The 16,739-nt window shown below is 38.1% G+C and overlaps 1 protein-coding gene across 2 annotated transcripts in view; it reads left to right on the top strand.

Moving 5' to 3' along the window:
* thrab (thyroid hormone receptor alpha b) overlaps positions 1-16,739 on the top strand; it is a 49,244-nt gene that overhangs the window by 12,856 nt on the left and 19,649 nt on the right. The window contains exons 1-4 of one of the 2 annotated variants that reach the window (XM_067430682.1): positions 7,367-7,517; positions 11,631-11,692; positions 15,187-15,287; positions 16,299-16,446. In XM_067430682.1, coding sequence (XP_067286783.1) covers positions 7,486-7,517; positions 11,631-11,692; positions 15,187-15,287; positions 16,299-16,446 — 343 coding nt within the window. In that variant the 5' untranslated portion in view covers positions 7,367-7,485. Of the gene's footprint in view, positions 1-7,366; positions 7,518-11,630; positions 11,693-15,186; positions 15,288-16,298; positions 16,447-16,739 lie in introns of those variants that run through there. The other variant, XM_067430681.1, reaches the window with a different exon arrangement.

The raw sequence follows: 16,739 nt of genomic DNA, 5'->3' as shown, positions 1-16,739 counted from the left end.
CAATTGACTCCCTGTGCCAATGCATTAATGAAATTAACAGTTGGATGAGCCAAAACTTTCTTCAGTTAAACAGATAAAATTGAATTCATTGCATTTGGAAACAAAGATTACGTTCTCAGAGTGAATGCTTAGCTTCACTCTATAAGTCAAACAACTAAAAATCAAACCCGGAATCTTGGTGTGATAATGTCAAAGCAATAACTAAATTAGCATTCTATCATCTCAAAAATATTGCTAGAATTAGATGCTTGGTTTCCAGACAAGACTTTGGCCTGGGATACACCAAGCCAATGATTGGCCATTGTGCAAAAAAAAATCAGGCAGTTTTTGAGGGTTTGTCAACTTAGTTTTATCGTTGTGTTCTGTAGCGTTTGCTCTAGTTGGACAGGGCATGTTTTTTTGGGCCAATTTAGCATTGGTTTTGGGCCGTCGGTAAGAGACAGAACTCTGATTGGCTGTTCAGCGCAGTGAATGAACCAGTGCACAAGAATAATAGTAAAACATTGAGTAAAGAATTCAAAACGGTACAGATATAAGGCTGTTCTAATTCTACATCATCTGCAGCCTGTAGGGCCAGTTTCCCTTTTTGAATGCGAATATATCTGCAGAAACAGACTAATTTCTCATTTACACACAGGCGCAGATCGCGCATGCTATTTGACATTCGCCTGTAGTTCTCTCTGTGTGTTTAAGCGCAACTTTTCTTTCCTGACGCGAGGTGACAACACCGACTTTCATCAGTGCTCGTTCTTTGGTGTTGATTTGGTGTGTCCCTACCTTTAGAAAAACTTGTTCATGCTTTTATCACCAGCAGGGTGGACTATTGTCCTCACCGACCTGCCAAACCCCCCCAAAAAAACATGACAGCTGCAGCTCACTCAGAATGCTTCTGCCAGGATTCTGAGCAAAACCAGAATATATGAACATATCACACCAGTCCTCAGGTCTTAACACTGGCTTCCAGTTACATTTAGGATTTATATTAACCCCTTTCCAGACACCCCACATTTTGGCAAGTGGGGCATGAATGACATGCCAAAAAAAAGCCTGCTGCTCATACATCCTTCTGAATAGACACATAACCCTATGTTTAGAAAGCCAACACTTGAGAGTTTACAGATCAAGACTCAGAATTACTCAGACTGTTAGTACTATGGAGATATATAGGTTTAAACTTAAAAACTAAAATATTAAGAATCTATTTTTAAATGTATAAAAATATTATGTGAATGTAATATAACAACTTATAACCACAACTAAAGTGAAGCCACAAGTGTGATTATGCTTCATTGCAAATCTGAGGATGATATCTCATAAATGATGCATTTTACGAAGCATTTTGTAAGACCTTGTCAGGGGAGTTTTTACAGAAGGCTGATGAAGATGCAGTTTTTTGTCTAATTTCTTGTGAGGTGAACTTGCTCTATTGTTCTCAATTGCACGTTTCACACTTCAGCCGGTATGAGACTTAATCTTCATTATTCTTTTACCATTATTTTGTTTGTGTTCAGCCATTATAGCCTTTATTCTAGCATGATGGCTTGCCCAATAAAACCACACTACACTAAGACACTTATTATCTGAAGTCTTCATAGAAAACAACCAAGCTAAAAAGCATTATCTTGGGGACCTTATGTGAACTATTGTAATAAAATAGATAGTGAAATAGATTAACTCCTGGCTCAACAGGTGCATTAGAGCTACAGTTAGCATCATAATACAATTTAAAAGAATAAAATTACACTTTCACTGGAAACTCACTTCAGACCACCGAGTGTTTGTATTACCTTTCGGTCACGGTATCATGTGGATTTCAGTCATATAATGATGTGAAAATATATTATTTTAAGCATTTTATATGGAGCTAATCACTACACCTGCTTATTGATAGCAGAAATCACGAGGAATTTTGTGGTCAGAGGTCAGGAGGGCAGGATTGACTCACGTAAGATGATTGAAGACGATTGCTCCAGATATCGAATGAACGCGCAAGGACTCATATCTTCAGATCGGATAATTCATGGGAAATTAATTGAAATGGTATAATGTATGAAATGGTATAAAGTATTTTCCAAACATGTGACAGCATATAGCTTTTTATTTGCATGACATGTTTTTCTGAGTGTGTACACCCGAAGTGCATGCACACTAAAAGCCTGTCAATCTTTAGCTATCAAATGCATACAAGGTTTACATAAACATAGTCAGTCATGTCTTTAGTGAACATAAACATTTGTGAGGAAGTCGGATGTGTGTATATCTATTAGATTTGTGCAGGACCTAAAACTAGCCAATTCATAGTTTTCATTGTAGTCGCAGAGCCCTGGGGGGCAAAACAGCCATAGAAATGCAGCACAAGCCTGTTAATTTTCCATCTTAAAACCAAAATATGTGAATGAAAAGTTTTGGGCACTTGTGATTCATATACATCACCTGCTGCAGTATTGCGGTATTTCAATCACTAAAAACTGTGGGACGTTTTTAAAACGCTTAAAGCTGCATGATGTAACTTTTCCATCCACTAGAGGGCGCCTATTTAAAACAAAGGTGTAGCTTGATGACGCCAAGTTTGAGCTCAGAATCTTGGGACATATGGACTTCACCTCAAAGAATCGGGATACTACTCGGGCAGAAATTATGTTTATGGATGTGATTATTAGCATTTCTGTATGAAGCAGAGCAGGACCGAGTGTTGAGGGAGCTGAGCAAGGCCGCTGGAGCGATTGTTACGCAACACACGGCTCGCGAGCAACAGGACTTTTATTATGACGGGACACAGTCGCCAGTGCATTTCCGCTTTTCCAGTCATTAGTATTAGTATGAGGTAACGCAGCTCTGTTTATCATATTAGATACATTTAAGTGTGTTTAAAATGATGTTATGACGTTACTCTGTGCGTTCGCTCAGCGGCTGCTGCTTCAAGTAAACTGTTTTTTTTTTAAATAAAACCAGAAACCGAGTGTAACGACTTGGAAAGCGACTCCCTCTGACTTCCAAGTTCCTTGGTTAAAATAGCAATTTTCTCACAATTTACAAATAGTTGGAAACATTTAGGATATTGTAAGAACTCAACTGAACAAAATATATAATACTGGCCTGTTTTTTTTTTTTTTTTTTACTGCAAAAATCCTAAACACTTATAGACGGTTTCAACGGTAACAACATAAACAAACGCTACTGCGCATGCGCGCTTTTGTGGCCCAAACTTAACTTCCGGTAGACATCAATAACACCAGAGGATGCGTTATCTTTCTTATGCGTTAGCATCTTTAATTTTGATTGTGCACCATTATCTTAATGTATAGATTTTTTTTTTGTTTCAGCATGTTTATTATAAATAATCTCCCATTTATGTCTTTAATATAGAGTGGGAAAACGCCCCACTTAAAGGGTAGGTCACCCAAAACTGAAAATCCTGTCATTACTCACCGTCACGTTGATCCCAGAGTTTCCGCTAGAAAAAAATGGAGCCGGTCAAAGTGACCGGCAGAGGTTTCGTTTTCCGGACATTTTGATTATATATGCCGGTCAAAAACTCCTGAAAGCAGTTTATGTAACTTATTAAAAAAATGACCATGTTTATTAGCCGAACTTTCAAATAGACGGAAAAAAAAACATGAACGTCCGATTGGCGTCAATCAACCAATTTTTTTAACTTATAGGCGTAATTTAAGGGTGGGACATGTCCCTACCACTTTTTTAAAACATCTTGCTTCACGGATTAACCTAACTAATACAAACAATGCAGTTCAATGCAGCAAACGCGGCTCATGCAGTCTTCACACAGACGAGCGCTTTAATCTAACGCTTAACGCCGTTGCAGAGACTTTCTGTTTGTTCCGGTCAGATCGCGAAACAAAATGCACAAAAACTGTTCCTGCTCTTGATGTACAACCACTGATGGTATTCGGTTTTGATGAGAGAAAAAATAGACCACGAGGGCAGATTAGAAACGAGAACTTCTGACAAGTTTAACAGACTAGACCAAACGCAATTAATAAATTTAATTATAAACTCAGTATGTCTCATTTAGTTGGTAACATTTAAATTGGCCACAGTGTGAAATGACAAAATCATATAATAGAATATAACAGTACTGATAACTACAAGCGCACTACAAGATGTTTTTGAAATCATTAGAGAAAACGACAAAATTACTTATTCACAAAATTACGTGTGAATAAGTGCCACCTGTTTAAAATGTGCTTGCACCCGATCATATTCAGTAGAAGGTAAAAAAAAAAAAAAAATCCCTTAAACTTTAACATCCCGCTCATGCCCATCGCCGTGATCATCTGTATAACGCTGGTTGTTTACCATGTGAGTTCTGAACACTGCACCATGTGCTTATTTAAATCTTTTCGTTTCTACACATATTAGGCTACATATTCCTCATGTCTGTGAGGCAAGCCTGCCGAGTTTCAGTTTGAGACGCGCTTCAGTTCATGATGAAAGCGATGGCTTCCGCGACCTAGTCTGCTTATTTATTTCTTATTAATTAAATACATGAAATTAACCGAAGAACCCTTTATTAAAATTAAGAGACAATTTGTACAAAACGAAAGAAAGGCTTTTTACAAAACAAAACTTAATATTAAACTAAATATAACCACCAAAATCATTTCTGACCCACTCGCATCTTTGCACTTATAGCCTATCATAATCAGATGAGATCTAAAAATAATATTATAATATTTAAACATAAATATGAAGAAGAAAAAAAACATTGTTTAATGGCTACAACAAGTATAGTAAGCTACAGATTTATGTCATGCCTGAGCTGGATTTGAACGAACATCATTTTACCGGTGGGTTCACAGTAGCCTATATAAATGCATGCGCACTCGCCTTTCAATTATGCAATGCGTCGGCATAACATGTTTCTTTGTTTCATAATATAAGAATAATGTTGGGAAACTTGTGTCATGTGCTCTCTGCTTGATTTTTAATATTTATATCATGTTAACCAAGAATAGTACTTTAAAATGTATTTCTACTGAGTAGTGCGCCATACAAACAGACACAGACCGGAAGTTAACTTCGGGCCAGGCGCGTAACCGTAGCAACGCGCGTGCGTTCGATGAAACCGTCTATAAGGTGAGTTGAACCAAAAAGGATTAAATTAACTAAAGTTTAACGCGAATCAAGGATTTGTTGATCTGGGTTTTATTTTAAATCGAGTTGTTAAATGCACCAGTTCATTTTTAACACAGATTAACCATGTAGAAAGACTGTTAAAATGAAAGGGCTGATCGGGATGAACAGACGCCTGGCTAGAGAATTCTTATTAGTGTAACCCACCCTTAAAGTGCAGACATTAAAAGATTAAATTCAGTTTACACATTTTTTGTAATGATGATGCATACTATAGAGGCGAGTAGATTAAAATATGAACGCAAAGCATTTTCTTTATAATGGTTTCAGATGGGAAAAACACTTAACGAGAAACCTTGTGTTGCATTAATATTCTGTGTCAATCTGCTTGCCTGCACAGAGTATGCAACTTTGGTGTATATTGAATTTGGTCTTTTAATATCACTGTCTTACTACATTAAAACATACAAACCTGGTAAAAATGACTGGTGGGCAATGGAGGAAAGCCTTGCTTTGCCCTTCAGGTGGATGTTACTGTAAGCACTATGAATGGCCAGGGACTTAAGAAGAATGGCCAGCCATATATTTTATTTAGCAAAAACAGCACCAAAAAGACAATAAAACTTTAGATACCAGAGAAAATATAGTTTTGTTTTTTTATTAAACCTAACCACAGCAACGAAATAAATGTAGGAATAAATGAAGAACGTAATCTGATGTAACCTTCATATTAATAGCCCTGTAGTTCTTGTCTACTGGGAGATTAAGGAAGCGCAGTGTGGCACTAATACAAATGCTAACATGGGAACAGCTTTAGACAACAGCGCCGCCATCCCTCCAGCTAGAATCTTGTGAGCTTCAGGCTAGTGGACTGTTTATCTCATCTACTCACTTGTGCAGACATGCCAGCACCCCTAGACAAATACAGAAAAAAAAGCGTGAATGCACATTTACATACATTTAGCGGTATCCCTTCAGCTTCTTTTCTTCTCTGCTCTTTGCGAGAGTGCACGTGGCTTTTGTTCTGACATTAGCTTTGAGCTGCCAGATCACATTTAGACAGGGTCTAAAATAAGCTCTCATGAAGATGGCAGAGGAGAGAAAGAGAGAGGGAAATGGCAACACACACAATGAGGGATTTAGAAGGAAGGAAATGCAAGGTGACTCCAAAACTTCTCTTTGCAGCCTGACAGATTGTAAGACTCTCGGCTTCCTGCCACTCAAATCACGGCGCACTCCGCTAACCATTCTTAAAAAGCGAATCCTCGATTTCAGAACTGGGAATAATTCATTCACGTCTCACACAATTGGACCTCATTTGGATTTATTCGATCTGATACGTGTTTGAAATGTCTTTACAAACACATGTGAACTACCAAATCTCTGAGGTCAGTACAACTTTTTTATTCATTAAAGAATCCTGAAAACAAATAGTTTCCACATACACAAAAATTAGGCAGCACAGCTGTTGATAATAATAATAAAAAGTCAGCATATTAGAATGATTTCTGAAGGATCTTGTGCTTTGCCATCACAGTAATAAATTACATTTTAAAGTATATTGAATTAGGAAACAGTTCAAATATAATTGTAATGATATTTTACTGTAATTTTGGTTGAATAAATGCAGCCTAGATGAACATACATAAGATATTTCTTTAAAAAAATAAAAATCAGAAATCTCACTGACCCCAACGTTTTAAACAGTAGTGCTTCTGAATTTCACAGTGTGGAGTTTCCAGCACTCAAACTTACATTTCGCTTCTGGGTTTTGGGTAGTGTTGTGTGATGGTTCCTTTTTCCCCAAAGTCCTTCCGTCATTTTATTTATTTATATTATTCCCCTGAATTAACCCGCTGTCACCGTGTTTGCCTTGTCGTAGAGGATGAATGAAACCTCACTGGATATAAATACGGCGCAGAGGTTCAGAGTAAATAAAGTTGAAAATAACTGGAGGTGACAGAACCAGTTGGCATGTTTATGGGCGCTGGCATATCTCAGGCTCCATCCCTCCTGCTTTATCACATCGCTTGCCCAATCTCACGTCTCTCGCTCCTAACCCCGGATTACCGCTCGCGGGAGGGATCACAGCACCCAATCACAGACCGCGGGAGGGATTAAGAGTGGGAGAGACAATCACTCACAAAGTATTCTTAGAAATATTCATAAAGAACAGTCGGGGGGAAATTCAGTGTTGGAGAGACAGCGGGCAGAGGGGAAAAAGAGAGGGAGGGTTGCCAAACGACAGAGAGAGAGAGAGAGAGAGAGAGAGTTCACTTATGCAAGAGACGCATCAAAAAGAATCCAGTCAGACTGTGTTTATACGGCTCGCTCCGTTGATGTGGTGAAGAGTTAGAATTCTGAAGAACAGCGCAGCGTTTCGTCTTCGCCATGCACATCCTCCAATCCCACTGCGTTATCAGGTGAGACTCTTCTCCTACCTGTATCGCTCCACTGCTCTCGTAACGTCTTAACAAGGTTCCCGCGGTCATGGAAAGACTGCAGCTATCAGGGATTTTGAAAGCTGGGAAATTGACACCTGGAAAATGTATGCAAATCTAAATTGATTAATAAAGTCTTGTTAATAAAAATGCTTTTTTCTAGCTTTGCTAAGATCTAAAATATTTCATCTCAACTAGAAAATTGCTTTGTGTGTAAGTGCAATCTCAATAAATGTGTTCTAAATCCTATTGGCTATATTGGTTATACTTTTATTAGTAGTTGTAATAATACTTGTAATTTATATGTATGTAATTAATACTTGTAAAACTTGTAAGACTTGTAATAATAGTAGTATTTTATACTAATATAATATGAATATTAGTAATAATGGTATACTATTATTATTGTATTAGTAATATATTAGGATTCTTTTTAATAATAGTATTTTATTATTATTACTAATATAGTATAAGTGACTGGTAAATTCATTGGTAAAAAGTGTAGGAAACCCGTGGCGATCTATTCGTGCTCCAGGGAGTCTACTTTCGACCCCTCAGGTTCTTCTGTGTGGAGAATGTCGATTTAAGCTTCTTTTTGAGGGTCTTCTGTGATGCATCGGTCGACCGAACGTGAAACTCTCTGACACTTCTGAATCGAGTATGCTGCTGCAGCTGAGAATTTAATGAGAAACCATTTTAGTATCATCAGATCAGACCGATTATGAGCCAGCTGTTGGTCACTTGTGTGTGTAAAACGATAGCCACTCATTCCTGGTTCATACTATGATTTTACAGTGCAAACTGCTACCTGTCCTCTCAGATGTTACAGCGGTTGTCCCCTGTCCCTTTAATGGGAAAGTTGTGTAGCTCTTCCATTTGGATCCGGAATAATTGATGTTTCTGTGGAGAGCAAGTGCCAACTTGGCTGTTATTTATTTATTTATTTGATTTACCCCTCCCATCCATTTCTGACTAGGCAGCATCCTCTGAGGTTTCTTTTTATAGCGAGTGTCAGAGTGGAAAAAGCCCTTTCGTGTCTCTGTCTGCCAATCTTGCACTGTTTATCTTCTCACAAAACCTCATTGCTTTTGCCATGATGGAACTGTTATTTAATTAATTCTGTATTCAGTATTGATTACCAGGGACGTGTTGAAAAAGTTTAACGTGAAATCTGCAATGCTTGTGTTTGATTTGTGTTTGTACGTTTGTGTCTTCATCGTGACTAGCAGGTTCCCATGGGGGCAGCAGATGATTGACAGTTGTATTGGTAAAACTATCCACGACAGCAAATCAGAGTGATTGTGATGAAGACGACGCGGCTTCAGAGTGACATTTCTGTCGGCCCGAGAGAGAGAGCAAGAGAGACAAAGTCTAGAGGCTTCAGCGTCCTGACAGAACCTCAGTCAGACATATTAAATGACATTCATAAATGGCGTTCCACAGCTGCAGAATCAATACAGCAAATGACAAAAACAATGTGGCGAGGGAAAGAACACACTCGTCCGTATTAGGCTTTGAACCCTTTTTAATCTTTCCCCCATGGCTTTGAACAAAGATGGCCTTCTTTGTGTTTGTGTGTGACGTTGCAATGGCTTGAGGGAGCACATCACATGAACCTTGTTTTGTGTTCTCTTGGTAATTGCCAGATGATTCTATCAAATGAGAAAAGGGCAAACTTGAGACACAAACAAAAAGTTCCAATGGGAACCTTAAAGTCCCTTAAAGCAGGGGTTTTCAAACTGGGGTTTGGGACCCACAGGGGACTGTGCTAGGTGGTCCGTGAAAAAATTCAGAGAAAAACGTAAAAGAAAAAGAAAAAAGCAGAAAAAAAGAAAATGCCAATGAATACAAATTATTCTAATATTTATTTATGAATAATAATATAATCAATATAATTGCATTAAACTAAATTTAACATTACTGTTTTATTTTGTTTTTATTTGCTATGCTGTATTTTATTTTTCTCTTTAGGTTTATAACTTTTCATAACATTTTTACTGTGTAAATGGATATTTAAAATATAAATATATACTGTATATACAGGATATTTGTGACCCTGGATCACAAAACCAGTCAAATATAAATGCCCTACCATAAATATATTTTAAAAAATATATTATTGGTAGTAATATGCATTGCTAAGGACTTCATTTGGACAACTTTAAAGGCGATTTTCTCAATATTTAGAATGTTTTATGTTTTTTGCACCCTCAGATTTCAAATGTTCTTAAAAGTTAAAAACTATCTTGGCCAAACAAACCATAAATCAATTGAAAGCTTATTTATTCAGTTTCTAGCTGATGTATAAATCTTAATCTTTCAAAAAAAATGGACCCTTATGACTGGTTTTGTGGTCCAGGGTCACATATATTTAATTGTGTGTGTAATTTAGTTAGGAACGGGGTCTCTTACAGAAGGATCATATATTTAGGGGTCGATGGCATCAAAAAGTGTGAAAACCCCTGCCTCACAATACCACGTGAATACTAAAGTATGTGAACATGGTACTCGTTTAGTATTATATTAAGCTATATATCAAGGTACTATATTCTGTATTATCTGAAACTGTCCCACTGCAGTTTTTTTTTTTTTTTTTTGTAAGGGTAATGTAAGCTTTCACGTAAGGGGGAAAGATATTTACCCCTACAGCTTTTAATCTTTAAATTCATTTTATGCCTTTGACGAATTGGTTTTGCATCCAAGGTGCTTTTCCCCCTTCAAATTCAAGCTCACGGTTATAAACTCATATTAGTATCATGTCGAGTTTTAAAACCGCTCTCCCTGTAGAAACCAAACTGTTTTTGATGTATATTTAAAGAGGCTAGCATTAGCGTTAGCAGCGGCAAAGGCGTTGAAAGGGTGTTGAGAGACTAGCACTGAATTCTAACAGATTTGCCTGCATTATTTGGGCACTTTGTTACATAACTGCTCTCTTTCTCCCAGCGTAGAGCTGAGCCTCTCCAGGCCTTTAATCACAGACAGACTCGATGTCCCGGGAGACTGTGGCGTTCACACGTATATGTCGCTGGAGGTCACAGAGTGGCTGTATTGTGAAGCCACTATGTCCATCTGTATCACATGGATCGCTGTCTGCAGTCTCATTGGTGGTCGCCGCATTGCGTCACTGCTCATTTGCTCTGCTCAGCTTTGTTACATCAGCAACTGCCCCGGTCTCTCATGACTCCAGAAATTGCCAGCTTTCATTGATAATTAATGATGTTCGGTGATTTTAGTGCTGTCAGTGTACATGCCTCTTTAGTCGTAATGGGTGTTACTACTGCTGGATGACCTGAAGTTGTTGGTGGTGCTGCAAAACCGGTAATAGTTTTTGAGAAGTGGATCTCAAATGGGATGCTTTCTTTGTTTTGTTTCATTTGTGGTATTATTCTTAGACAGTAAATTGTATTATTGTAAGATTGTAATTTTTGATTGTAAGTGTTTGAAATTGGCAACTCTCAAGTGCCATGCATACTACTTTACTGTTTTGTTTTGTTTCGGCCATTTTTTTCATTGTAGTAGATATGTAAAACTTAAAGGAACTGTATGTAAGAAATACATTTCAAATAATCATAAAATGGCCCTGATATGTCACTAGACATTTAAGAAATCATGTTAATTTCAAATACGTATATCACTGACAACAGTAGTCTGGCCAGGATATTGTCATTTAAAAGTTGTTGTTATAGCCCTCAACTGATGTTAATGTTGACATGTGTTTTGGCCTGAAGCTCCACCCTCCACCTATCTACCAATCACAAAGTCAGTAGTGTTTCGGCATCCGGGTTGCCAGCTCTGCTCTAGTTACCACAGCTTCAGCTACAAACGTTCAGGAACACGTGAACCATGGCTCTGACGGGTTGCCTGTATTTGCAGTCTTCTTTTATTTTGATCCTCACTCCCTCAAATCAAAGTGACAGGGTTGTCATGTTGTTGGAGCACTTGGAGCTGAATGTGTGCTAGTTAAAAAATATGAAGCGATACCACAGGGAATTGCAGCCATCGAATCAGACCAAAGACTTCCCATGTGCCATCTTTGTAGCATACTAATACCAACTCTCTCTCTCTCTCTCTCTCTCTTTTCTTTTTTTTTTTCAGGTGGCTCGATGGCCCGAAAAGGAAGAGAAAGAACAGCCAGTGTTCGGTGAAGAGCATGTCTGGTAAGACACTGATGCTCTTTCCTAAAGCTTCAGCGGCAGTATGTTTTCCCCATCCTCTGTCCTCACAGAATACATCACTGACTGCACATTTCTGAGAAACACTCGAGAAACCCTGAGGGAGAGAAGGGTTTTCAGTTGCCCCGTGATCCTCCTTGCATCAGATCCAGCATCAGATAGCTCAAAAGACTTGTTGTTATGTGATGTTCTGGTGATACCCCTTCAGGACATTATAACTCGCATTAAAGCAATCATTTTAAAGTTCTTCCAGGCTAATGGGCTCTGTAAGGAATGGCTTTGTATTGGTTTGTTTAAGGGGTAGCTGTTTAGTTAAGGAAGTTCAGTAAATTTAGCTTTGACTTTTAAGCATTTATAAGGATAGCCCATCTTCGATTAGTTTAGATCCATCAGTCCTGCTCCGTTCACCACATGCACACGGCAGCCAAATATAGCAAGCCAAATATAGCCCAATATCCTCTTCAGTCTCTAACCTTGTAGTTTTCTAATGCTGGTGCTGTCACGTGTATTTTGGGAAGAAGACGCTAGAAGAGTGGGATAATATTTACAATTCCACAATGACCTGTAGAATAACTGAGTCTAAAAAACATATCCCAATAAATATCCCTTATTTTACATGAGCCTGCATTTTTATTTATCCCATCTTTGCACCACCTGCTGGTGATGTTTGCAAATCTTATTGAAAGACGTTGCAATTTTCTCTCTTTTCCCCAATTTTAGTTTTAACAATGGTGAATTAGGGGGAAAAGTTCCTCAGCTTTGTAAAAGCATGGAACAATTTTTTGATAATACATGTGATAATAGTTATTTTTATTATTATGTTGCATGTTCTTTCAGCTATTTATACACTCCTGTTCAGAAGTTTGGGGGTCAGTATTTTTTTAATCAATACATTTATTCAGAAAATAATTGATCAAAAAGTGATTAAAAAAAATGCTATTATAATATTACAAAAGATTACTATTTCAAATAAATTCTCTTCTTTTTAACTTTGCCTGAATACTGAAAAAAAGTATTGCAGTTTCTACAAAAATATAACCCTAAATACACATTTTGGAATAATTTCTAGAGGATAAGCTGACAAAAGTTTACTGTATTTTTGATTAAATAAATGCAGCCTTGCAAGCATAAGCGAATTCTTTCAAAAAAAAATAAAAATCTTACCAACACCAAAGTTTCGAATGGTTTATAGTATATATTTTTATCTTTGAATTTAGTGAAATAGGCCATCTCCCAAATGGCACCTTAAACACTTGCGTTCTTCCTTAGAGTCCACCCTTTTGAGGCGCTGCTTTGACTGTCGGAAAGAAGTCGGCTGCGGAGTTCGCTTTAGTTCAGTTCGCTGCGGAGTTCGAGGGTCAACTCTCGTGAACACCATGCTGAAACCTGAATTGACAAATGGGATACTCTTAGGTTTCGTGGACTTTAACGGAAAAGCACACACGGCAGCCATTGTAACTGCACAACACCGAAAGTGCATATGAAGTGTGCCATTTGGGACAGGGCCATAGTGGGCAGTGGACTTTCCCCCCTTTACTGTAAGCCATAGCATGTTTCTCAAATGATCATTTGTTTCTTATCTATGAAAGGCTTTACAAATTTGCTGAGAGGCTCGGCAAAGAGGCGGTTTACTAGCATATGGCAAGAGAGTTATTCCTGTCAGAAACACTGGTGGATCTTAATTGCTGTCGAGTGACTCTCTTAGAGTAACTCAGGGCTTTCATCAATCAAGGTTAACAAGAATAAGTCTTAAATAGATAAATCTGAACTGTGTCATTTCTGCTAGCCTTACGTGGTCATACTCAATTCTAGTCAGAATATGAGTCTGATACCGCTCCATTGGGCTGCAATTATGGGGCGTGTTTCAACCGAACCAGGAAAGACATCAATTGGATAGAGCTACAACCAATCAGAGCAACGAAGCGACGCATAACGTTAGTTGTCAGATGTCAACAGAATTCAACTGCACTGTGTTGCCAAGTCAAGTGTTTTTTTTCCGCAGGTTGTTTTCCATATCCGCGGGTTGAAGCGACTATTATGTGATATATAGACGCATGAATGTAAAATTTTAGCAGGCAGCCTTGCCAAAATAACACACATTTTACCCCCTAAATGCCATTTTTTTCCCGGAGAACCCCCTAGAGAAGCTATTGTTTTGGGCTAGTAGTTGGCGGGTTTTGTCGGCAAACGATCTTTGCCGGTGTTGTAAAGAAAGAAAAGAATTTAAGGATACACAGTTACGTACCAACATGATCATCATTTCAGGGAGAAATAGTGAAGGTGATTGCATATACAAACAAGCTCTCCGTTTAGGATTTGAACAAATCTAATCCAGGCACCTTTGATGACGTGCATGATTATGTTACTGTTTATCATCTGTCCGTCATCGTCTAAAGCCCGCCCTGATGATTTCATTGGTCCGAACAGTATTTGTTCAGGCATAATCACTCCTCTATGGATCGAGTCCAGACTGAGCTACCCGTCCTCAAAAGTTGTGGTCGGTGCTGAGTTCAGCTGGCATCCAGGCTATATTTCTGCAGTACTGCAGTTATAAATCAAATTTGAATTTGAAATAATGATTGTTTCCTGTTTCCATCACCAAACTAACACTGTTGGATAGACCAAGAGTTAAAGGGATAGTTCACCCAAAAATCAAATTGGATGTGTATCTGCATACCCCCAGGGCATCAAAGATGTAGGTGTGTTTGTTTCTTCAGTAGAACACAAATGAAGATTTTTAACTCCAACCGTTGCTTGTATAATGCATGTCAGTGGGGTGTATTTCTATGAGAGTAAAAAACACATGGATATGCGAATCTATGATCTATGTGGCGACAACACCAAACGATCGGTTTCTGAGGAAATACAAACAGTATTTGTTATTTTTTACCTTGTATCAGATGAATCTCATCTAGTATTCCCCAGTGCCATTACTTTCGTCGAAGAAGGTCAAAAGACTGCCACAATCATATATATATGAGAGACATATATATATATATATATATACACACACACACATATATTTAGGCCACTTATATATCTACTGAAGAAACAAACGCATCTTGGATGCCCTGGGGGTAAGCAGATAAACACCACATTTTCATTTTTGGGTGAACTATCCCTTTAATATACACATTTTAAGGGAAAAATTACCTTCAAATGACAAACTTTTTTCTTTTTTTTAAAAGTGAAAATGACGTGAAGGCCAAGTATGTTAACCCATGCTTGGAATTTGTCCTCTGCATTTAACCCATCCAAGATAGTGCACACACATTAGGAGTAGTGAGTAGTAAACACACGCACACACACACGCACACACACACACACACACACAACACTGCAAACCATGGACACATACACTCGGAGCAGTGGGCAGCCATTTTGTAGCGTTTGAGGAAACATATCACATTTTTTGCATGTGTATACATATATTGAGATGATACATTTTACTGATTTGTATTTATTTATTTGTATGGTAGGGTACATCCCCAGCTATCTGGAGAAGGATGAGCCATGTGTGGTATGTGGAGACAAAGCAACAGGCTACCACTACCGCTGCATCACCTGTGAGGGCTGTAAGGTAGGACTTCTCTGCTATCCCTTGTGCACAGTGACATCTGTTAACAGACACCTCAGCCCCTTATGTGTGTATATATATATATATATACAGACTAGACTGTCACTCCACGTAGAGTTATGGTGTGGAGCTGGTCCGATCTTTTCAACAATACATCATGTTGTCATTTGTAAAACTTAGACTCCTATCACTATCAAACCTGTCATAGCACATGCCTAAAAAACCTGTCAACCATCTTATCCACTATCTGTCTCTCTGTATGAGAAGGAAGAGAATTGTGAGTGACAACTGTGCTGTGAAAGTCTCTGTGACTCCTGTCTAAACAGGCTGATTTGAGGAGCTCAGAGACCTCGAATTTACCCTTACTGCAAAAAAGTTTTTTTAATAAGTCTGCTAAACGTCCTTTAAATTAGGGATTTCGCCAAATAGGGTTGTCAGCAACTCTTAAGTTTGCACATGCTCTGTGCAATTATTTTATTAAATTGTATATTTTATCATTTTATTGTATTTCGTTTTTTGTGTTTTGTTGTTTCTTTGTCTGTGTTTTGGTTTTTGTTAGGATTTCCCTAAATAAAGGAATGTTTTCAAGAGCGTATTGGTTTTTGCCGTGGGATCGGATTTGGAATCGATACTAATTTTCACTGATATTATATTAACTACTGAAATTTAAGTTTTATGGCAACCCTTCAGAAAACAAGGCAACATTGCAGAATATATTATTAAGATATAAGAGTTGGTAAGATATAAGTCATTGGCAAATATTATTTGTTTGCTTCCTGAAGCATTCATCTGCATAATTATTAGGCTGCTGTGCTTAAAAAAGATGCATTACAACTTGGTTATCTGAAAACATGTTTTATTCTCATACACATTTTTGCTTCTCGAGGATATTTAGATATTTCTGTCAGCATAATGAGACAAAAAGTCTCTTTGCCATCCACCTGCTCCATACAGTATGAATGTAATGTCTGACTCCCCGCCTCTCAATACACTCTTTATCCAACTCACTTCCAGGGATTCTTCAGGCGCACCATCCAGAAGAACCTCCACCCCTCTTACTCCTGTAAGTACGATGGCTGCTGCATCATCGACAAGATCACCCGCAACCAGTGCCAGCTGTGCCGCTTCAAGAAATGTATCGCCGTGGGCATGGCCATGGATCGTGAGTGACTTTGCACACACTCATGCAAATAACATACAAAATCACAGAACATGCAAAAACACACAGAGACAGATAAAAGCACACAAGTCAATGCATAGGTTTGCATCAGGGTCAATGTGATTTCAAACATGAGTGACCTCCAGTCAGTCTCTCACTGTTCACTGATCATCAGCAGTTGTCTTATATCTCTAAGTTAATAGAATTTGTAATGAACAATTGTTAAATAAGCAAATTCAAAACAGAAGCGTTTGAACTTCTACATCAGACATTTGGACCCCACTGTATTGGATCCC

The sequence above is a fragment of the Pseudorasbora parva genome, chromosome 21 (assembly GCF_024679245.1).
Source record: "Pseudorasbora parva isolate DD20220531a chromosome 21, ASM2467924v1, whole genome shotgun sequence".
Lineage (NCBI taxonomy): Eukaryota > Metazoa > Chordata > Actinopteri > Cypriniformes > Gobionidae > Pseudorasbora > Pseudorasbora parva.
This window is presented reverse-complemented; position numbering and strand designations above follow the sequence as displayed.